This window comes from Geotrypetes seraphini, chromosome 8 (genome assembly GCF_902459505.1).
Source record: "Geotrypetes seraphini chromosome 8, aGeoSer1.1, whole genome shotgun sequence".
In the NCBI taxonomy this organism is placed as follows: domain Eukaryota; kingdom Metazoa; phylum Chordata; class Amphibia; order Gymnophiona; family Dermophiidae; genus Geotrypetes; species Geotrypetes seraphini.
In genome coordinates, this window is record NC_047091.1 from 99,050,164 (window position 1) to 99,074,463 (window position 24,300).

Consider the following 24,300-nt stretch of genomic DNA (forward strand, 5'->3'; position numbering starts at 1 on the left):
TTGAAAGGGAGAAGGTCCCACTACCAGTGCACAGACACGCAGCGAGACCCCTACAACTGCCCCATACCGGACATCCTGCAGTACATACTGAGCTTATCTCAGGGGGACCTAAAACCCACTTCCAGGACAAAAGAAGTTATCCTGACGTTGTATCGGGCGATGGTGCGCCCGCATCTGGAATACTGCGTCCAATATTGGTCGCCGTACCTTAAGAAGGATATGGCGTTACTCGAGAGGGTTCAGAGGAGAGCGACACGTCTGATAAAAGGGATGGAAAACCTTTCATACGCTGAGAGATTGGAGAAACTGGGTCTCTTTTCCCTGGAGAAGAGGAGACTTAGAGGGGATATGATAGAGACTTATAAGATCATGAAGGGCATAGAGAGAGTAGAGAGGGACAGATTCTTCAAACTTTCTAAAAATAAAAGAACAAGAGGGCACTCGGAAAAGTTGAAAGGGGACAGATTCAAAACGAATGCTAGGAAGTTCTTCTTTACCCAACGAGTGGTGGACTACTGGAATGCGCTTCCAGAGGGCGTAATAGGGCAGAGTACAGTACTGGGGTTTAAGAAAGGATTGGACAATTTCCTGCTGGAAAAGGGGATAGAAGGGTATAAATAGAGGATTACTGCACAGGTCCTGGACCTGTTGTGCCGCTGCGTGAGCGGACTTCTGGGCATGATGGACCTCAGGTCTGACCCAGGAGAGGCATTGCTTATGTTCTTATGTTCCATCAAGGTCCACCTAAGTGCAATCACGGCATGCCACGCTGGCCTAGACAGCAAACCAGTGTCGAGGCATCAAGTAATCACAAAATTTCATGAAGGGACTGTCCAATCTGCACCCACCGGCCAGACCACCACCGCCCAGATGGGACCTCAACTTGGTGCCACATCATCTCACCTCGACCCCTTCAAACCTTTGGGGGAGGCAGATCCCATATTCCTGGCTGGGAAAACCCTGACCATCGTGTCTACCGACACACTCCCTCATGAGAACAGGGTGGTACCCAGAACCCACCCCTGATTCTTGCCGAAGGTGGCTTCAGCGTGCCTCCCGGCACTCTACATCTCCCCACAGGGAGGCACACTGCCACCTCAGCAACACTTCCTGGACTGTGTGCGGGCCCTGACTATGCAGCAGATTAGACAAGCCTCAATTGTTCGTCTCCTACGACCAAAACAGACCAGGACTTCCGGCCACCAAACGCAGGCGCTCGCGCTGGATATAAGAGTGCATCCCCTTCACCTATAGAAAAGCGCAGCGTCAACCGCAGGTGGGAGCCAACGCCCACCAGCGCAGAACCATAGCCAACACAATGGCACTTCTGCACCACACACCAATAGGGGACATCTGCGATGCAGCCACTTGGTCCTCCATGCACACCTTCACCAAGCAATACTGCCTCGACATAGCATTCCACGCTCCAAATGCATTCGGCCGAGCAGTCTTGGAAGTGGCTCTTCCCTCCCGGGAGGGACAGCAACCACTAGCACAGCCTTGACAAACACTGATCAAGTAGGGGGTTATAAATATCGACAAACACTGTTCAAGTAGGGTGTTATAGATATTGATTAAGTAGGTCTTCCAGCACTCCGTCCTAGACTGAATGTGGAATAGGCAAGTATGAATTCTCACATGCAAGTACGATTTGTCACTGTTGACCAGTTGGTTTCTCACTGTTCATTGATTGTCATTGACCAATTTCACTGTTCTGTGAGTTAAGTAGGTCTTCCAGCAATCCTGTTTAGTCTGAATGTGGAATAGGCAAGTATGAATTCTCATATGCAAGTACGAATTGTCACTATTGACCAGTTATGAATTGTCACCGTTGACCAGTGGGTTTTCTCACTGTTCATTGATTGTCATTGACCAGTTTTCGCTGTTCTGTGAGTTAAGTAGGTCTTCCAGCACTCCTGTCTAGACTGAATGTGGTATAGGCAAGTATGAATTCTCACATGCAAGTACGAATGGTCACTGTTGACCAGTTGGTTTCTCACTGTTCATTGATTGTCATTGACCAGTTCATTGTTCTGTGAGTATTATTGCTCAGTTAACACAGCACTTTATCTAAAACCTTGTTTCCACAACTTTACCTGCTTTGCCTGATTACCCTGCCCGGCTCGGCCTCCACAGCCAGGCGAGGGATGCACAAAGCGCTAAGGCGCAGGTCCAGTCGGTACATCCCTCGGCTAGGGAGTCACCCATATGTGGCTGACTCATCCTGCTTGTCCTAGGAGAAAGTGTAGTTACTTACCTGTAACGTAGGTTCTCCGTGGACAGCAGGATAGTCAGCCACACAACCCACCTGCCTCCCCATACGGCCGACCCAGCCACAGCTAGGAACATCCTGGGGATTAGGGGGAAGCAGGGGGAAATGGGTAGGGCTCGGTCATGCCCAGTGGGGCCCGGGCACTGCACGTGCTCAGAGAAAAAAAAAAAAAAAATCTCTCTGAGCTATTGGAGAGCTTATCCGCAAATTGGGAGGTGTTGGGACAACACCCATATGTGGCTGACTATCCTGCTGTCCACGGAGAACCTACGTTACAGGTAAGTAACTACACTTTCTTAGCTCACTCCTCAGTGGTCAGGATATTCATATATGAATATGGATGAGAATAATTTGCAGACTATGGAGACTGTGCAGGCAAATATAGTCATGCGTATTCATTGTACATATCCCAAAAGCTAGACCAGTCAGGACTGGTTTGAGAACCACTAAATTGGACTGTACAGGCAGCACGAGAGGCCTCCTAACTCCCCAAATTCCACAGCAGTTCTAATTGCTCAACCCCGAATTTGTCACTTCAAATCTGAATGTACCACATATAGTTACATATCTTTCCCCATAACAAATAGATGTGGTATGTGATAAGGACAGTGGGTTAACTTATCTAAATTAATATCTTTCTGAAGCAATTATTCACATGAGGGTAACCAAAACCATAAAGATTCAACTTTGCTACTTCTTCTGGCAAGTCTGTACTTGCAAAGATGTACTGAATATACAGTATGAAGGAATCACCTTATGATTAGAGCAGTAGGCTGAGATCCAGGGAAACCAGGATTCCCAAATCCTGCTGATGCTTCCTGTGATCTTGGGCTCTCGTGTCACTTTTTATTGCCCCAGATTATTGAATGACAGGGGACAGGGACAAACTTTGTCCCCATGTCATTCTCTGCCCCACATACAAGCTTCCTGAGCCCACAGCAGTCAATGTTCACTGCAGGTAGTTTTTGAACCCAGATATTCAATGCTATCACTGATCTGGTTAACAGTTCTGGTCTTTGGCAGTACCTGGAAGTAAATCCAGATATCCAGATAAAGTGAAGTTACTTACCTGTAACGTAGGTTCTCAGAGACAGCAGGATCAGTCAGCCACACCTGGTGATGTCATCTGACACTCTCATATCGGATTTGCTCTCTCAGAGGTTTTTTTACTCTTTGAGTAGTGATCTAGTTTTGTATATTGCACTACGTTTTGTTTGCATTGTGTGTCACTTGAAAAATTTAGAATGTTGTTTTGCTCTTCCCCTGGAGGTGGCGCAAGTTTTTGTGAATGAACGTTTAGTCTATGAATTTTTTTTACTGCGCCTGCCCCATTGGCAAGAGGAGCCTATGATTTGTAAACGTTTGAGTCTTTAATGACTTAATGAGTCTGCAGCACTTTGGTGGTTTGCTTTTGTCTGAGGCTCGTATTATTAATTCTTTTGTTGAGTTTCTTGTGACCACGATGACAAACTTTCTCATGCCAAGCTGGGTAGTAGTACTGTAGAGTAATTGGTGGCAGAGTTACTGTTTGTTAATTTACTGTTTTTTTGCATGAACATATCTGGTAACCCTAGGAAAAGTGTCACAGCTCAGCAGGTACTTTAGGGGGAGATAGAGTAGTGCTGAAGGAGTAAGGGGGTAGAGACAAGGAGAGACAGGAGCAGCTGGGGGTAGGGAGAGACAAGCAGTGCTGAAGGGGTGGGAAGGGGAAAGACTGGGACAATAATAGAAATACTGGTGGTGCAACTGCCCACAGCCACACAGTGAGGGATTCCTTCCTTCCTTGCTGTGTTCAAAAGTGCCCCGATGTCCCTTTCCTACTGAAATAGTTATTGCCCCCCACCATAAGGATTTTATCTTGCACCATTCTGTCTAGCCCCGCCCACTTTAGCCTCCTTAAACAGGTGTGCCACCAACCACCTATGTGGATAGTGCCTCAACAGTCTACTGTAATATTCAGTGGTACTATTCAAATTGACCCCAATCAGATTGATTTAACCGGGCATGAGACTTAGGGTCCGCTTCTCAAAACCAAGCACTGGTTTTACAGCCAGTGAAATAGCATGCATATTAATCTGCACAGAATGCTCAGAGGGCTTTAGCACAGGAAACCACAATTTAAAGCCCAGGAAATAACTTGCATGACAGAGATAGCCACAAATTGTGTATAGCCGTGTTTCCTAAATCTGTCCTGGGGGACCCCCAGCCAGTCTTGTTTTCAAGATATCACTAATGAATATGCATGAGGCAGATTTGCATGTCTGTTACCTCTCTTATATGCAGATTTGCCACACACATATTCTTTAGGGATATCTTGAAGACCCAACTGGCTGGGGGTACCCCAGGACAGGTTTAAGAACCACTGGTGTACTGTGTATGTAAATTATTGTAAGCCACTTAATTATAGGTGGAGTATAAATGAATTAAATAAATAAATATTTATGTTTATTAAAATACTGATATCCTGCATTTGCAACAGGTGAATGTGGCTTACAATACAAATAACATCAAAGTTTAGAGAGGAGCTCCGATTAAAAAATAAAGCAAAGAACATATTCTACAATCAATCAGCAATCAAAAGTCATACTTAACTAATTTCAGAGGCATAACTGTGAATGCGAGTCTGCCCCACATAGGGTTACCAGACATCTGGGAAAACCAAGACAGACATCTGGGTGCCCAGACAGACTTTCCAAAACCCGATAGTTTGGGTTTTGGAAAGCCTCGACCTCCCAGTCACGTCTGGAGAACCTCTGAACATGCATGGATGATGTCACACGCATCTGTGCACGCTCAGAGACCCTCCCAGATGAGACCCAGAAGTTGGAAAACAAAGACAAGGCTTTGCAGGGGGTGGGGCTAGAGGCAGAATGGGGTGAGACTGGAGGTGGAGCAGAGTAGGGCCATGTGCCCAGGTTTCTCCAGACAAAAATCTGATAACCTTACCCCCATAACCTCCATAGCCCCCAAAACACAACCATGAAATCGTAGAAAGCAAGTTGAAAAAAAGTATTCAGGTGAGGATTTAAATTTCAGGAAGGCTAATTCTGCCCAGAGATATGATGGAAGATTATTCCATAAAAAAAGGAGATTTAAAAAAAGTAGGCTGAGGAGCGAGTGGACTCAACTTTGTGGGAGGAAGGACTAATCTGTGGGAGTCTAAACAGCTTAGAGAATGTGAGGGAGTGTAAGGTATTGTTATAGGAGATAGATATACGTAATGGAGTACCAAAATGAAAGTGCTTTAAAGGTGAGGCACAATATTTTTAACTATATTTTATAATTCTGCATATGACCCAGCTTCCAAAAACAACCTCCCCCTCCCCTCCCTTGCAACTGCATCATCACTATGCTGTAAATCAGACATGTCCAATTTGGCCCATGGGATAATTAAATTTAGCTCGCGAGTGAATTCCCTAATTTGACCCGCGAGAGAATACCCTCCTGCTTGCTCTCTTTGCTCAGCGGCGATGGAGGGAAGCAACCACCAACTACTGGGTCAGACACAGGAAAGGACCAGCCATGAGACAGCAAGGAGAAGCGTGCAAGAGGGCGAGGATGAAGGAGAGGGGGAAATGGAGGCTCTGGGCTCAGGAAGAGCGCCCCCAGTAGCTGTACTTCCAGAGACGCAGTTAGCATGTGACTCGCTCTTACAGCTCTCACTGCGTCCTTAGATTCCAGTACCAGTAGGTGCTGTTCATCCAGCGGCAGCAGCAACAGCGATGCCTGGCAGGCAGAGTCAGCAGTCTGAACAGGCTTCTCCTGGCCTGCTCTGCTGGGGCTTTTCATCTGCCGTGTTACAGATGGCGCAGGAAGAGGGAGCACTGGCGGGTAGGCTGTTCATGCTGCTGCTGTTGTTGTAGGAGGCCCAAAAGTTGATGTCTCATGGGGGGGGGGGGGGTCGTCAATCAGGAAGTGCTGCACAGGAGGATAAGAGGGCTGGAAGGCTGCTGCACAGGGGGATGGGAGGGAGGGAGGGCTGGAAGGCTGCTGTATAGGGGGATAGGAGGGCTGGAAGGTTGTTGCACAGGGGGATAGGAGAGATGGAAGGCTGCTGCATAGGGGGATAGGAGGGATGGAAAGCTACTGCAATTTGGGGGAGAGAGGAGAAAGGAAGAATTATTGAACATGGGGTGGAGGAGATGGAGAGCTGCAACAAAGAAGTAGAAAGGGGTGAGGGAGAAATCTTGCATTTGGTGGAGGGGAGAGAGACATGCATGAGAAGAAAGAGAAATGTTGGACATAGGGTGGAAGGCAGGGAGAGATGCATGGGGAGAAAGCAATGCTGCACATGATAATGGAGGGAAGGAAGGAAGAGATGCTGCACGGAGGAGAATAGAGAGGTTTGGCCAAGGGTACAAAGCAGGGAGAGAAAGAGAGACAATGGGGAAAGGAATGTTGGATATTGCATTAGAAGGGAAGGTACAGAGATGGAACATGGATGGTGAGCATGGAGAAAGAAGAAAACATCAATTGGGCAGGAGACCGTGGTGAACAAGTTAACAGACAGACAGACAACAAAAGGTAGAAAAAATAATTTTATTTGCTGTTTTGTGATTACAATATGTCAGATTTGAAATGTGTATCCTGCCACAGCTGGTGTTAAACAGTAAGCATGAGCAAGGACATAATAGAGAGAGGAAAGTCTTTTATATTTATTTTGTTTATATCACAGAGCCAGGGTGGGGTTGGAGAGATTGTAACCCTATACTTCTACTAAGACTAAGGGGTCCTTTTATTAAGGTGCGCATTTAGCACGCGCTAAATCAGTTAGCGTACCTTAATAAAAGGACTCCTAAGTATCTTAATAAAAAATTTGGCCCGCGACTTAGCCTATGTTTAGATTTCAGCCCCTTATGTGATTGAGTTTGACACCCCTGCTGTAAATTGTCCCTTCCCTCTAAAGCTCAACTTCCATAAACTTCCTCATCCAGTGTTTCCAGTTTGACGGGTTTCCCGCCAAATTAAGCTAGTTTTCTGGCGCCACAGCAGGAAATAAAGGGCTTTGGCGGGTGGCTGTTTTTTGGGCTACTTTTTGGTGGAACTGGGCTAGTTTTGAGTGGGTTTGCTACTCTTATCATCAGTTCTCCTCTCCATTGCAGTGGCAAACTTCCTGATTTTCTTTCATTGGTTCTGTTGCACCACAACGGGCCAATCACAAATGACCTCAGGGACTCTGGGGTCGTTTGTGATTGATCCATCGTGCCCCAGCTGAACCAATGAAAATTCAGTAAGTGTTTTTTTCCTTGTGGAGTGAATTACTATTGAGATTTTTGTAGTGCTTCACCTCTCAGCCCAGTTCCCACACACTTGAGTTCTATACATATTATAACTTTCTACATCCTGCTGGGAGATCATTCTATGCATCCACCACTGCCCTCATGCACTCTCAATACCTGCCTTTGGTGGACTGAATTAGCACAGGTTTGAAACCAGGTGGAGAAGCATTGTATGTGTAGGGGGGACTGTAAGACAAACTGGAATCTTTAGGGCAGGTGGGAACTTGCAGTTGAATTTTTTTTGCTCTGTGGAAGAGCCTGAAAAGTGCCTTTTGTCTTACTACCTTTGAGTCTGGGGTGAGAGAACTTGGTGTAATTCTTGAGCCTGACCTGCTCCTCATGCAGCACTGGACTGAGGATACCAAAGAGGGACTTAGAGGGAGGAACTGGGAATTAAAGTGGGGATTAGAACAGTCCTAGCCCTTGAATGATCACAATATATAAAGGGCAAGTAAAATGCAAGGTTAATTGGAACTTATGTATAGAAGTGCTCTAAGTTTCTATTTTATAAGGGTACATGTAGGTGCTATAACATGTAAATGCAAGGTGACATACACATAGGTGTGTCTTCCACATATGCACTCAACTTATAGAATGCAGTACAAAGGAGCGAACGCATGGGTGGAGCATGGACAAGACAGGGGTGTGTCTCCCATACATCCACTCAATTTATAGAATGCTGTCAATACAAGGGAGCGAACGCATGGGTGGAGCATGGACAAGACAGGGGTGTGTCTCCCATACATGCACTCAACTTATAGAATGCTGTCAAAACAAGGGAGCAAATGCATGGGTAGAACATGGGAAGGACAGGGGCATCTCTCCTATACGTACATTCAATTTATAGAATGCTATTAGTAGAAGGGAGATAACACATGGGCGGAGCATGAGTAGGACAGGGGCGTGTCTCCCACATAGGCACTCAACTTATAGAATGCTGATCATTTATGTTATGACTAGACTGTAGGATTGTCTAAGCTGTGAATTGGTTGTTTGTTATGAGCAAGTGAAGTTCTTAATTTTAGATAGGAGAAGCTTGTTAATTTTAAGTTTTGTGTTTCTAACTATGTATGATCATTTTATATAAACTGCTTAGATCATAGGTGGTATATAAATTTTTAAAATAAATATAGAATACTGTCGGTACAAGGGAGCAAACGGGTGGGACTTGGACGTGTCTCCTGCACATGTGTCCTGATTCAACAATGAATGTTTCAAGTACTGGACAGGGCGAGTCCGAGAGGCAGCCCCATGACATCTAATAGCAGGGCTTCTATTGAGAGTGGGGTCATTAGAAGGAAATGTGATTGAACATGTCTAGGGCTGGTCTTGATTCTAATTTTTCTTTTTGCAGCAGGGTTCTTGATCAGCATTTATCAGAAGCCTTAACTATATATATATATATATTTGGTGTCTTGGGTTAGCAGTTACCTTTGAGGCTCATGTGCTTTTACAATCCAACCAATCGACTCAAAGGAAATGGCACAATACAATTTTATTTATTTAAATAAACTGATTACTATAAGCCACGCTGAAGGTATGTTAACATGTAGTACTTGGGCAGTTGCCCTTGTTCAGCCTTTACAGTAGGCCTGAGTAATGTTTTCGCATGGTCCATTACAGAGATTAAAAAAGCCACTGACAATCAGTTCCCCTCTGAATCTTGTTACAGTACAATAATAGCATTAAAATGTGAGATCAAAAATTAAATAAGAGAAATTCATCAAACTTTTTTTATAATTATTTCTTTCATTTCAAGTAGAATAACCCTTTATATTTGGACCCAGTAGAAATGACAAATGCCATTGATGTACACTGCGAGAAGAGCCTTGTGCAGCAAAGCTCCACAGCCAGGCAGAATGAGTGACATCATTCTCTTCCCTTCCACAGAATCTGGAATGTAAATAAGAGAAGCTGCAGCAGCAGCATCTTGGAACCTCTGATTAGAAGGAAAACATGTTTGTTTGTTGCCTGGTATTCCAGGCTGGAGCCCCTCCCCTTTGCACTGTGATGTCATCAGGAATCATGTCACTGCCTCTGTGATGTCACGGTTCTGTGGGAAGTTTCCTATCCTTTGAACTGCCACAAGCTCTGATGGAGTTTGGCGGATCTTAGAGAAGCAGCTTCTGTGAGCTTCTCAAAGCAATATTCCAGAGAGAAGTTTGTAGATTTTTTACAGACCTCTGAAGCGCTCTTGGACTTGTTTTTTAAAAGAGAGGAAAACTTATTTATTTGGAGGACACTTAACATCCCGTGTTCCTGAGAGTTTTCCTGTCTTAGTTTCCAGCCCTTTGGGGCTGAAATCTCAGTCTGTAACTGATTTTATTTCTACTGAGAAGACACGTGAAAATCACTTTGTGTCAGGCTTGAGGGGGAAGAATTACAATTTCTTACTCATTGCTGGGTCTCCAGTATTGATTAATTTACATAGGGAAATAAATACCTGTACTTGAATGTAATTCATCTTAAGTTACTACTGAAAACAAAGTGTGAGCAACCAAAATAATAATAAAGGGTCTCACTTATTAAGATCTTGTATTATATTGTATTTGATATACCGCTTGTACAAAAGTATTCAGTGGTTTACAAACACTAAGGCCCAGATTCACTAAAGATAGGGAGTCAATCACTGTTGGCCAATTTCTGGCTAATTTCTTTGCATGCATATGATTTCCACGGAGATGCAAATCATTTGAGTCAGGGCAGAGCCCTAACAGTAGTGACAGGAGAAGCAGCCTCCTGTCACTGCTGTCAGGGCCTCTGGCACTTAAAAAATTTTTTTTAAAAATTTGGCAGGAAGTCCCTGATTGGCTCAGATGCCTCGGGCTCCTCCCAAGGGAGGAGCCCAAGGCACCTGAGCCAATCAGGGTCTTAGGCCCCTCCCCATGCATCACATGATACACTGGGATGGGGCCTAAGACCTAGAGATGTCGCAAGAGCCATAGGAGCAGGAGGGAGTGGGCACCCCTCCTGCTCCCTTACAGGCATATCTCCCCTCCATTATTCTCCATGTATTTTGATCTTTAAAAAAAATGCCACTCAATTTTCAAGTTGAGACTATCCGGTTCCTCTGACTTGAGACGGAAAATCCACTCCTGTTCTCTGCATCAGGGCTAGTCTCTTATCTCCTCCTCTCACATGCGGTGGCATATGATCTATTACAAAACATTTAATGTCCTTCACATTATGTCCATGCTCTTTACAGTGTTGGACCAATGGTTCATCCTCTTTGTTGTAAGTCAGACTACTACTATGTTCTCCAAACCGAACAATATGAGAAGTGATTTTGAATAAGGAACTATTTTTGGGAGATATTTGTATGGACATATAAGTTGTTCTCTCAATACCTGTATATTTTTTATGCTTGGATTGATCGGTCACTCGCTGCCTCGAGTTCGTTTCAGCCGCTGAGTGGAAGTGCACTTTAGCGCTGCTGCTCGGCGCTCAGCAGCTTCATGAATGGCTCCCATGAGTTCTCATGAGAATTCACAGGAGCTGTTCAGGAAGCCGCTGAGCAGCAGCGCTAAAGCGCACTCCCAGTTGGTACCGCTCAACAGCTGAAGTCGGAACTCGCAGCAGCGAGCAAGCGAGTGACCGGGTTAGCAGTGGGGCAGGAGCCTGGAAAGCTTGCTCCTGCCCGCTACACCTATAGACCACCAGGGATTCCAGCAACAGAGGTACGATGGACAGGGCAGGGATGGGGGACAAGGTGCAGAGCCCGGGAGGGAAGGGGGCTGGGTGCAGTGCCTGGCAGGGAGGGGGCTAGGTGCAGAGCCTGACAGAGGATGGAGGGAAGGGGGCTGGGTGCAGAGCCGGGGAGGGGAGGGGCACTTGGTGCAGATCCTGGCAGGACACTTGAACTAAAATTAAGCCACCCGACATATTCAAGTCAACAATTTTTCCTCCTTTTTGGGGGGAAAAATAGGGGTCTCAACTGAAATAAAAAGTGTCAAGAAAAGTGTGGAATAACCTGTAAGTTTCATGGCTCCACACATCATTCTCTTCTTGGTTGGGCTGAGAACTTTTCAGCAGCCCCTCGTATTTCACTCAAGCTAACTAGCATCTAAAACCCTCCCACCCCCAACAAAAACTCTACAGCTGACCTGACTTCAACATGGAAACTCAGCTGATTTGAACAATAAAAGCAGTCTATCTGAGTGCCAAGTTCAATGTATTCAGGGGGATCTCAACCAAAATTTTGCCATAAAACACTACTATATCTACCATTGATGGAGTCACACGGGATATGGAGTTACTTAGGGTTACAGGCTTGTGCATCCATCTCTCCTCTTACCCAGGACCCCACCAGCCAGGCCAGTGGCTGTTATCTTGAACACAACGGTTGCTCTGTTCACTGCTCCTGGCTCTTCCATCTCGGCTGTGCACAAATGACGGCAGTATGGAAACACTACATCTTTGGCCAGCCTCTGAGTGGTACCAGACTCTAGTCACGGTGATGACCTGTGTTCAGGGCAGAAAAGCCCTTTATCTACAGCCTGCTGCCAGTCTGGGGGCCTTTTGTTCAGTTTGACTTGGAAATAATGGCCTTTTTCTTCAGTACCCTGATGAGTTCAGCTGTTTATGAGCCCAGTTAAGAAAACTGAAAGGGTAGATGTTAGCCAGAAATAAATTCATGTAACTGTTCTGAGCGGTATAGAAAATTGAATAAATAAATTTATAAAAGCTGCTAGTTTGTAGAGTTGAGCGAAGGTCCCTGCCTCTGAACCATGCAGAATTTGAGAAAACAAGGGATAAACAGATTTTGGTTGCAAGGAAAGAGAGTTGGTTCTTTAGTATTGCAGTGGGGTGGGAGAGCTGACCATCACATTCAGTGCCTGCATTTTGGTTGTTTATTACACAAAGGGCCTGTAATTACACAGAATGTGCGGAGGAGCTCCATACAGACTTCTCAGAATGAGATGGCCAGCCTCCAAATGCTCTTTCAAGGAACATTTATGGGTCATGTGTACAGAGGAATGTTACAGCCCCACTAAGCAATAATATCTATGCCCCCATTGCCCCCTACTTTCTCTTTCCACTCTATTCTGAACCGCAGTCCTCTTTACCTCCTGGTCCCAACAGTCTGGATGGGACACCATCTAATTGTTTTGGTCTACTGCCAGCCAGTGTTTACATATCAGCCCTTTTTTTAATGTCCCCAGGTGCTCTGTGCGCTGCATAACTGCTCCTCTTCCTCCACCCCAGTTAGGGCCCTGTTGCCTCTCATTTGAGCCAGAATCTGGCTGCATCATCTGGTGCAGGACACAGATATCCATGGAGAAGGTCCCCTGACCAAACTCAGCCGGGCTCTCGACGCTGACAGCACAGCAGTGCCAACAGGCTCCGCCTCCGCCATTCAGAGCAGCGGAACGTCAGCCGAGCCGCAATCGTCCAATAGGAAGAGAAGAGGCAGCGCCCGGGACTCTGCCGTGCTCTCTCCAAAGGATGGGGGTGGGGAGGGTTATCATGGGACCGCCAGCACATCCATTCAGGATTTCATACCCGAGCCGCAGGCATCTGAGATAACTCACAGGGAGAGAGCAAAGCGGCAATGGATGGATCCAGCATCTTACGACGGCGGGGGCTACAGGTGAGACAAAACCTGCACGTCATCTGCAATGTTTTATTATTGAAAAGATTGGGTTCCTCTGCCTAATATCGTATATATGACATTTTGGATAAGACTGGAGAAAGCCATCCCCAAAAGTGTGTGAAAGCCATTTAAAATAGCATGCTCCATCCAGACATCCGCGATCATTCCTAGCTATAATAATAATTTGGAGCTCGGGTTCCTTTGCCTGTAATTTTGTTGGAATAAAGTGGATTTAGAACACTTTTGGATGCTGTTTGGGATGTCATGGTGATGATCGCCTTCTGGTCCAGCTCGTCCACAGAGTAACAGATTCTGGAATTGTCTCTTTCGTCGAGGTGCACGATCTAGCACAATAAAATTGAATCAGGTCTCAAATTACTTCTGAAGGCCAGTTCCAGTGAGGCTTTGGAGAGAGTTGCTGAGTGTCTCACTATTGTCGGATTTGTTGTTGGGGAGGGGGAGGGGAGGGTGGATGGATGAGTGTTGAGATTGTGAGAATTCTTCTTCAGCCTCCTACCTGATGAATTGGGAAAATATTGCCCAGATTATGTGTAACTCAGTACAGTCGACATTCTGAGCATTTGCTTAAGTTTTTGCAGTTCAAATTGTCCTTCAGTAGCAGCAAAATTCATAAAACTGTTCAGTGCAACTCTGCAGATTTAGGAATAAACACAGCGCCCCCCCCCCCCCCTTGATTTTATATTTAACTATTCACCCATGATTTCTCTCTATGTTCCTCCCCCCCCCCCAGCCTACTAACAGTTCACTGTACTCCTACTCCTGCTGTGTGATCTTCTCTGAAGTGCCAATGTTTAGACAAAAGTGTTTAAAGGCCAGGACTGACTTATACTGTTCCTATAAGCTTGGATTATGGTCTCTGCACAGCTTCCTATCATCCAGGAAAGATTACAGCAATTCTGGTTTCATCCTTTTCTAGCCCTGCTACACTTCTCCCTCCGTATTCGCGGTTTCGATTATTCACGGTTATTAGCTTGCTGGCTCCTCCCCCCAAATTGCATTAGCTTGCATAGAGAAATTGCTGATTTCAAGGGTTTACAGAGAAAATTGCTGATTCCCAGCACTTTCTTCACTGTGTTTTGCCTCTCCTTCAGGAACAGGCCAGGTCTCCCACCATGTTATTCGTGGTTTTACCATATTCACAATGGTTTTTAATAGAAAACAGCGAATAACATATGAAAAAGTTATTCACAGTTTTTCTATCGCAACGAATACGGAGGGAGAAATGTATTCATAAAGGAAATCAGAACTACATATCCCTGCGTGCAATGGGGGCAAGGCTAGGGAATCCTCTGACAGTCCAAAGGGAAATGAGTTTTCATCAAACAGATGGCACACTACAAGTCATATTCCCATTCAAGGTGCTGCCTCCTTTCAAATTTAACAGTGAAGATTTAGCCAAGTTTGATTCTACAACAGTTGTAAAATTCTTAAGGAGTCACATGTGAATCCCAAGACTGATAATTGTTTTGAAATTAAAAGTTACAGGTGAAGAGAGAACTTGCCTATCAACAGAACAGGATTTTCTCTTAACTTTGAGTCTTCCTCATAGTTAACTTAAGTGTAACCAGGAATTGGGGGGCTATGAGCCCATCCAAAAGTCTCAAAGCATGCCTCTCCCTCTAAAAATGCACCATTACCCTTTGAAATTCAAATTTGATAACTTAGGGGAAAACTATTGTGAGGAAATACACGAGAGCCAGTCAAGAGAGGATTTTATAACACTGGTTACTTCTTATTGGTTTATAGATGTGCAAAAATCATATTCACTAAGGCACAGATTTTTTTTCCGGGTGATGTGGGTGAAAGGAGGAATCTAAAATTATTGTCAAATGCAAACTTGGCTGAATATTTGTAGGTTCACTTTGAGCCATTTGCCCATCTCTGTTTGGCTAGGCCTAGCTAACAGTGCTCCCCACATACAAAAAGTTATTGAATTTACATTTCTCCCTCCGTTCTTTTATTTTTTGAAAGTTTGAAGAATCTGTCCCTCTTTACTCTCTCCATGCCCTTCATGATCTTGTAAGTCTCTATCATATCCCCTCTAAGTCTCCTCTTCTCCAGGGAAAAGAGACCCAGTTTCTCCAATCTCTCAGTGTATGAAAGGTTTTCCATCCCTTTTGTCGCTCTCCTCTGAATCCTCTCGAGTAACGCCATATCCTTCTTAAGGTACGGCAACCAATATTGGACGCAGTACTCCAGATGTGGACGCACCATCGCCTGATACAACGGCAGGATAACTTCTTTCGTTCTGGTTGTAATACCCTTCTTGATTATACCAAGCATTCTATTCGCTCTCTTAGCGGCCGCTGCGCACTGTGCCGTCGGCTTCATTGTCATGTCCACCATTACCCCCAAGTCCCTTTCTTGGGTACTCTCATTCAATAACATCCCTCCCATCGTATAGTTGTACCTCGGGTTTCTGCTTCCCACATGTAACACTTTACATTTCTCAACGTTGAACTTCATCTGCCATCTTGTCGCCCATTCCCCTAGTTTGTTCAAGTCCCTTTGCAATTCTTTGCAGTTCTCTTTAGTCCGAGCTCCACTAAATAGTTTGGTGTCATCCGCAAATTTTATTATCTCACACTTCGTCCCTGTTTCTAGATCATTTCCTGAAGGAGAGGCAAAACACGGCGAAGAAAGTGCTTGGAATCGGCAATGTTCTCTGTAAACGCTTGGAATCAGCGATTTCTCTATGCAAGCTGATGTAATTTGGGGGGAGGAGCCAGCAAGCTAAAAACCGCAAATAAAATCGCGATTACTGAAACCGCGAATACGGAGGAAGAAGTTTAGGTTATGGCTGATGTATAAGAAAGAAAACAGTCATAGATGTTAAAACAGGCTTTGGGAAAAGAATGAGCTTCTTGCAGCAGCATCTGTCCCTTAAATCCAATGGTTTTACTTTTCTCCATAATGTCTTATTTGCTAATATTTTTACTAGATCACTTAACTGCATCATACATTTTGGTGCTTGTGTTATTGATTTTAAATTGTTGTTGATTATGGTGAACTTATAAAAATATCAGCAAACAAAAACACCATAAATATTATGTTTACTGCTTCTGGAAATATTTTGGAAAACTATTATAGAAATTTAAATAAATACAAAAGTTAAGATGAGCCGAGGGTGGGAAAACCCAGGTCATGTTAGTAGCAATTGGCAGGATCAGCTAGCGACAAATAGGGAAACATGAGAATTTACAGTAAAAAGATTAGACATACCTGTGATCTTTATCTTCCCTTCTTTCTCAAGTTTCCCCCTCCTGCTAGACCAGATGAGGCATGGGTTCAGGGCACTGATGATAAAGGGTGTTAAAATTGCAGTCTAGCATCTATCCCTCTAGAAGTTTGAAGATAGACCAGATTTTAGTGCCCTTTATCACTGGCACACTGGGCCGGGGCCTCACCTGGTTCATAGATTGAGCCAGTTCTGTGATGTGTTACACCACAGAAGAATTCTGAAGGTTAACTGGCCTCTCTGATTCTTCTGTATGATGACAGAACCCTGGTAGAAGAAACAAAGAAAAAATGAAGACAGATAAAGACCATATGGCCTATGTAGTCTACCCAATCATGCCATTCACTATCCCTTCTCCCATAGAGATCCAACGTACTTGTCCCAAGCTGTCTTGAATTCAGATACACCCTTCATCTCTACCACCTCCACTGGGAGGCCGTTCCAAGCATTCACCACCCTTTCCATGACAAAGTATTTTCTGAGATTACTTATGAATCTGTCCCCTTTCAGCTTCATCCTATGCTCCCTCATTCCAGAACTTCCTCTTAACTGAAAGAAACTCACCTCATGATCATTTATGCTACATATGTATTTTAGCATCTCTATCATATCTCTCCTCTCCTGACTTTCCTCCAAAGTATACACAGTGAGATCTTTAAGTATGTCCCCATATGCCTTATGATGAAGACCGACCATTTTAGTAGCCTTTCTCTGGACTGACTCCATCCTGTTTATATATTTCTACACACCCAAGCATCCTTGTAACTTTTGCGTTCACTTTTTTAACCTGTTTGGCTACCTTAAGATCATCACCTACTATCACACCCACGTCCCACTCCTCTTTCATGCACTAAAGTTTTTCACCCCCTAAACTGTACCGTTCCCTCAGGTTTTTGCAGCCCAAATGCATGACCTTGCATTTCTTAGCATTAAATCTTAACTACCAAATTTCAGACGATTCTTCAAGCTTCACTAGGTCCTTCCTCATGTTATTCATGCCATCAGGGGTGTCGACTCTGTTTCAGATTTTGGTATCATCCGCAAAGAGGCAAATCTTACCTGACAGCCCTTCAGCAATATTGCTTACAAAAATGTTTACAAGAACAGGCTCAAGAACCGAACCTTGAGACACACCACTGGTAACATTCCTTTCCTCAGAGCAATCTCCATTGACTACCACCCTCTGTTACCTTCCATTCAACCAGTTCCTGAACCAGACCATTACTTTGGGGCTTATCCTGGGGGCACTCAGTTTATTTATTAGACATCTGTGTGGAACACTGTCAAAGGCTTTGCTAAAATCTAAATACACCACATCTAGCGCACTCCCTCTATCCAATTCTTGACATGTAATAAGAGACATGACAGTAAATTTGCTTTATCTAGGACCAGGGCATAATTAAAGAAAATCAAAGAGAAATCTGTGGTCAGAAGTTTAAAACCGCATATTTGTTTATCATTATCCTGTCTATCTTGACTAGTGAGTAGGGATATTATATTATATACTTATAAAGCAAGTTTTAAACTTGGAAAAATTGCTCTTATGAAACTGAGTGGGCATAAGTATACATAAAGTATGTGATTTGCCCATAGGCATTCCTGGGGCCGTAATTTGGCCAGAGTAGGTGCACATGGATAAAGTACACACACACATGTACACCTCCTTTGCAGCAGGTGTAAATGTATTTATCGTTTGGTATTATTGTTGCAAAAATGTCCAAAAATCCAGTACCAAACATGGACCTTTTTGAACCTGAAAAATTTCTTATTTTTTTGGTTCAAAAATTGCCCTATTTTAGATAGTTTTATGTTCATGCATCTTTCTTTAAGAGTCATTTTTCAAACAAAAAAAAACATCCAAGGGAGAAGCATATAAAAATAAGCTAAAAACTAGACTGGCCACACAGACATCCCAGCAGAGCAGTGGGGCAGTCCTATCTGTAGAAGATGTCTGCTTGTATCAAACTACCATAAGCACCCTCTAAGGCTCATATTCTGTAAATGGCACCATAAGTTAGGCGCTGAGAGGCACCTTATTGTGCCTACCAGCGCCTAACTTAATTGCTTTAGTAGGCTTTAATTAGGGCAGTAACTGACTGCATAGTTTAAAACCAATTAAAATCTCATTAAAACTAAGGTAGGTGCCACTAGGCACCTGTCGGGGTAGGTGCTGGAATTGCACCTACAGCATGGCAGCTAGTGGTGCCCAAGGTCAAAATAGGCATGGTTAGGGGCAGTGATGACCTTAAATGCCACTAGGCCCAATTCTCAAAAAAATTTAGATGCCTTTAAAACCCTGGCCTATGTATTTTCATATCTCTTCTTTTCTTTGGTTTATTTATCTTTACACATCTGGGGGGGTGGGGGTTGGAGGGAGGGGAATAAATATTGATAGTGATATTTGGGTAACTTTATTCTTCATTTGTATTATATATTAGGATATATTATGATATTATATGCAGGAAAATGAAATTATTGAATGATATTTATGTTACCGTATAGATAAGTGTAATATGTGTAATATCTACTGTTCTTTCATTTGTATGATTCTGTTTTTGATTAAAAATCAATAAAGAATTTAAAAAACAAACAAACCCTGGCCTATGTTACTGGGTCCTATGTAAATCTGTCTTATGTATATTCACTGCGGAAAAATTGAAAACCAACTGAGTTTTCTGCAGTGACAAGCAGCTACCACAGGGTGGCACACACAGGACACAGGTGGGACTTTAAGCACAGCCCAAAATTAAACTGAGCTTAGAGATACAGTGCATTTTTAGCTATTTACTTCCCCCCAAAAAATCACTTTCAACAATGTTTCTCCCCTTGAATTTGGAGCCAATTTTCAAAAATATTTGTAACATTAAAAATTCTGGGTTTTTTCAAAAGACTGGAAAAGAAGGGAAATTGAACTAAAGTTTATTAAGGGTCCCTTTTACAAAGTCATGGTAGAGATGCTGCCATGGTAAACATACCAGTTCCTATGAGCTTCAGTGCATTTACCATGGCATAGGGTTACCATATGGCTCCAGAAAAAAAGAGAATTGATTGAGACCTCCGGGTTTTACTGCCATATGGTAACCCTACCTTGGCAGCATCGTTACCGCACTTTTGTAAAAGGGGCCCTTAATGCCAGAGTTTGGGATACTGGAATGTACACAGTTTAAGATGATAATTCTGTGGTGACTTTATAGTGTATTTTTGGAATGTTGGGGGTTGAGTTTATTAGTTCAAAATGAAATAGGGAACTTATCTCCTCTTTACTTGGTGAAGAAGTAGCATCAAACCACTGACCTTGACAACATCTGACATACTTTTAGAGTAGCCCCCACATCCTGGAGCTTCCAGAAGAGTTATGTTGATCTCAAAGCTACCTCTACTTCAGGAAATAAAGTGAAAGCCTGACTCTTTTCCCAAACCTTTAATGCATCTGCCTAGTGACTATCTACCCAGTCAGCATCTGGACTAGCTTGTAGTACACCCTATAACTTAAACCAGATCCTCATACCTTATTCAACTGTACATATAATTTGCCTTCAATTTAACCACACATCTGTAAAGTGAAACACATGTACATTTTCACCATCTATTTATCACAATGACTTTGTACTATTCATCTTGTCCTGCCTACATATTTATGTTTATTGAGTGCTTCTACAGTATACTGCTATTAATTACTGGGGAGTCAATTCAGAGTGGATTCCATGAGCTCCTGTAAAGGTGTTACACTACATGAGCTTCTGTAGAGATGTTACCATACAGAGTTACAAAGAGCTTCTACGAGGTGTTACAATACATTGACTCTGTACTGAAATACACAGAGCTCTGTGGTGGTATTACAATACAGAGTTATTAATGCCGGCATGATTATGCCATAATCATTCATCCTTCTTATGTTACTGGCACATTGATCATCCTACTTATATGCACATGTTTATACCAAATCAATCGTCCTACGTATATACACATATAATACTATTTACTATTGCAGCTAAATACACTATGGGGCTCATAATCGAAACAGAAATACAGTGGTACCTTGGATTACGAGCATAATTCGTTCCAGAAGCATGCTCTTAAACCAAAACACTCGTATATCAAAGCAACTTTTCCCATAAGAGTTAGTGTAAACTTGAACAATTCGTTCCACATCCCCAAAAACTTAATTACCATTAGGGATGCCTCCACCACTGCCTCTGCCACAGACCTATCCACGCAGCTCCTCCAATTCTCCTCCTCTGCTGCTGTTTTCTGCCTCTCACTGCAGGTGGTGCTGGCTGTAAGCAAACCGCCACCGCCACCACTGAGCCCGACTGGACACTGTTGGCTCTGCTGCTACCCCCCCCCCTCGGATGCCACTACCCCCTCTGCTGGCTCACTCCTGCCGACTCCCATGCTCCACCCGAGGCCACCGGTGCTGCTATCGCCTCTTCCCCCCCACCCCTCCCCAACTGGGCCTGTCCTTACCCCTGCACTGCCGGTGATAGAAAGTGCCTGCTGCCAGTCTGCTGCTGAGCCTTGAGCATCTGCGCATGCTCAGGCCTTCTGGATCTCACCCTCTCCGAGATTCTCATGAGATCTCGAGTCTCATGAGAATCTCAGTGAGGATGAGATCCAGAAGGCCTTGAGCATGCGCAGATGCTCAAGGCTTAGCAGCAAACCGGCGGCAGGCCCTTTCTAACTCCAGTGGCACACAGGTAAGGACAGGGCCGGTCGGTAGATGGGGAGGAGACGATCGTGAAGAGAGGGAGCAGCACCGGTGGCCTCGGGGGGGAGCAATACTGTTGGTTCCCGCGGTCGGGTCGGGTCGGGTGTGGGCTCGCAAATTGAGTCAATGCTCGGTTTGCGAGTCAAAAGTTTGCTGAGTGTTTTGCTCGTCTTGCAAAACACTCGCAAACTGGGTTACTTGTAAACCGAGGTTTGACTGTACGTCTAAAAACTTGGACGATCTAAAAGACAGGTCATCCAAGTGCCGATAATTGAAATGGCTTTCTAGATGTATCCAAGGACTTTTTAGGCCTCTGAATCCCTCTGTGCGCCCAGAGCTGAAAGGGGAGTGGTTAGGGCGGGATGTGGGCCTACCTAGATGTCCTGCAGGGAAAATTGAAGGTTTGACAAAACTGCCTAGGCGGAACTTATACGTTGTGACTTAGATGATGTAAAGACAGGTATAAGTGCCCAAAAGGTATCCAAAGTGACCAGAAAACCACTGCAGTGACAAAGTAAAGACCCACACACACTCCCACTCCCACCCCCTGCCTCCTTCGCACCCCCACAAAGTCCAGAATAAAAATGTACATACCTGCTTCCGGAACATCAGCACCTGCTATAAGAAAGCCTAGAAGAGTTGTACAGAGATGACTTAAGTAGCCTGGGGGGTGGGTTAGTGAACCATAGAGAGGAGGACCCAGGCCCATAAGCCACTCTAACCACTACATTCATGGTGCAAAATGTGAGCCCACCCAAAAAAACCCCAAACCCTATTCTATTGCCATATAGGTGCCACCTGCAGCCATAAGGGTTATTGAGGTTGTAGATAGGTAGCTATAGTGAGTTTTGAGGGTGTTTTAGGGGACTCACCATAACTTAAAAGGGAGTTCTGGTGAGTTGTTTATGTGGCACTCTTTTTGTGAAGTTCACAGCAGTGCCCTATAAGGTGCTCTACCGCTCTCTTGCTATGTCTGGGTGGCCAGTCCATCACAATGCTGGCTCCCTCCCACATCCAAATGGTCTTCTTCTGGACGTTTCAGACTTGGATTAATTTTTGGTCAAGAATATGGTATAAAGATAGATGTAGTGGCAGTCTGGATAATTAATAATAATAATAATGATAATTTATTCTTGTATACCGCCAAAGACATAATAGTTTGAGGCGGTTTACAATGAGAAGTACTGGACAATCAGTGAAAAAATACAATACAAATCATAACTGCCTGGATGTACAGATAGAAGATTAAAAGAAAAACATAAAAATTTTGGAAATACTTTTCGAGAATGGACATTTTGCCGCTGCTGACTTTGGGGGACTAGCCCCAAATTGGGGCCATTACCGAGAACATTCTTGCAATTGCGCTTGATCCCTCAGCTACCTATTAAGATTTTTAATTTTATTGTACAGTGTGAACATCATAGGTGGTTCATTTGTGGTATGGTGACATCATGAGTATCATATTTATGATATACAGTATGAATTCTTCTAAATTGCTATGCTATCATTCTGCTGATATTTATTGTATTTCTACTACTAGGATTCAATTTGCTTGTCACCTAGTTAACTTCAATGATTGTGTTTATGTTTATATTTGGTCATTTTACTGTTGTAATTTTTATATAGTGCCCTTTGTGAATCTCATCATAAAGGGCCCCTTTTACAAAGCTGCAGTAGTGAGTCTCCTGCACAAATGCACCGAAGCCCATTCTATTCCGATGGGCTTTGGTGCATTTGCGGCAGGATAATTGATACTGCTGCTTTATAAAAGGGGCCCAAAGGTAGTTAATAAATCCCAGTAAATAAATAACCATCTAAGTGTTTCTGAGCTAAAGGATGCAAGTGCTGATGGTAAGGGAGAATAGCTCCAATAGTTGAAACCTAGGCACAATACTGGGCAGACTTTGACAGTCTATGACCCAGAAATATCAATGAACAAAGACAATTGTAATGTGTCTTCCTATTGGGCAGACTGGATGGACCATTCAGGTCTTTACCTGCTGTCATTTACTATGTTACTCACCACAGTTTAAAATGTAGACTTTCGAAGACCTTTCTCAGCCTTAAAGGACTCGTATAGGTAACCAAAGAGTGGAGTTTATATAGAGACAGCTGGTCATAGCATGTGGCCCAGTGAGAAGTGCCTGGGGCCGAGGTCGGTCTTAGCAATTGCGGGGGCCTTGTGTAAACCAGTTTGGTGGGGTGCCCTGTCCTGCCCCACTCCACCTGGCCCTGCCCCCTGTTGACAAGATGTTTTTTTTTTAAGTATTAAAAAAAAAAATTTATTTAAGAAATTTCAACTAAAAATAAATCAAGCAAAATTTGATTCAAATAAGCACGTTCTGAGCTCCCCTGGGAGAACAGTAAAGAAAATTGCCCAGCAGACTTCAAAGTGCATACAAGCATTATTTGGGCCGCAAAGCTGGTGACCAAAATAAAGCGTGGACACCTCATGTGTAGTCAAAAGTGAAAAAAAAAAAAAAAAAAAGGTTGCTGCTCTGTAAACATGTGCAGACCATCTACAAATGGTCTGCACATGCGTCGGGATTGCTATTCAGTGATCCCTGCAGCCGGTTGGGGGGGCGTGATTCAGAGTGTCCTCATTTGCATGAGGATGCTTCGTGAATCAGCCCTCCCCACCCATGGATCAGATCGGATCGCTCACGGATCCGACCGATCCATGGGCTTAGTGAATCTAGCCCTTTATGGAAGATATCCTGCAAACAGGATGGATGACTAGGCTGGAGTGAACTTGGACAGCAACTTCAGCATTTGGAGCTTAAGACAATACCAGGTGGACTTTACAGTCTATGACCCAGAAATATCAAAGAAGAGACAAGTTAATTTAATCATGTATTTGTAATAGATATAACTAATGGGCAGACTGGATGGACCGTTCAGGTCTTTATCTGCCATCATTTACTATGTTACTATTTGAAAGGGCAAAAACCAAACAAACCACATTTTTTTACCTGTTCCACATCACTTCTGATTTTTTTCATTTCTTTTCTCAGTTGTCTAGAAGCTGAAGAGCTTAGCCTGTCCAACCCTTCTTTATAAGGGAGACATTTACTGTGTTGCTTATCCGTTATTAGTGGCCTCTGTTCCTAGTCTGCAATTAAACTGGTGTTTCAATAAAGCAGAGATAGCTGAGGATTGTACCTCTGGTCCTGCAACAGCTCAAAGTTC

General features: G+C 43.9%; 2 protein-coding genes across 2 annotated transcripts in view; one reads left to right on the top strand and one right to left on the bottom strand.

The window, feature by feature from the left end:
* Positions 1 to 24,300, bottom strand: part of IL12RB1 (interleukin 12 receptor subunit beta 1) — a 144,693-nt gene that overhangs the window by 108,869 nt on the left and 11,524 nt on the right. The gene's annotated exons all lie outside the window — the stretch shown is intronic.
* Positions 13,034 to 24,300, top strand: part of MAST3 (microtubule associated serine/threonine kinase 3) — a 254,908-nt gene continuing 243,641 nt past the window's right edge. The window contains exon 1 of the mRNA XM_033954928.1: positions 13,034 to 13,141. Within this exon, the coding sequence (XP_033810819.1) occupies positions 13,103 to 13,141 (39 nt within the window). The 5' untranslated portion in view covers positions 13,034 to 13,102. The remainder of the gene's footprint in view (positions 13,142 to 24,300) is intronic.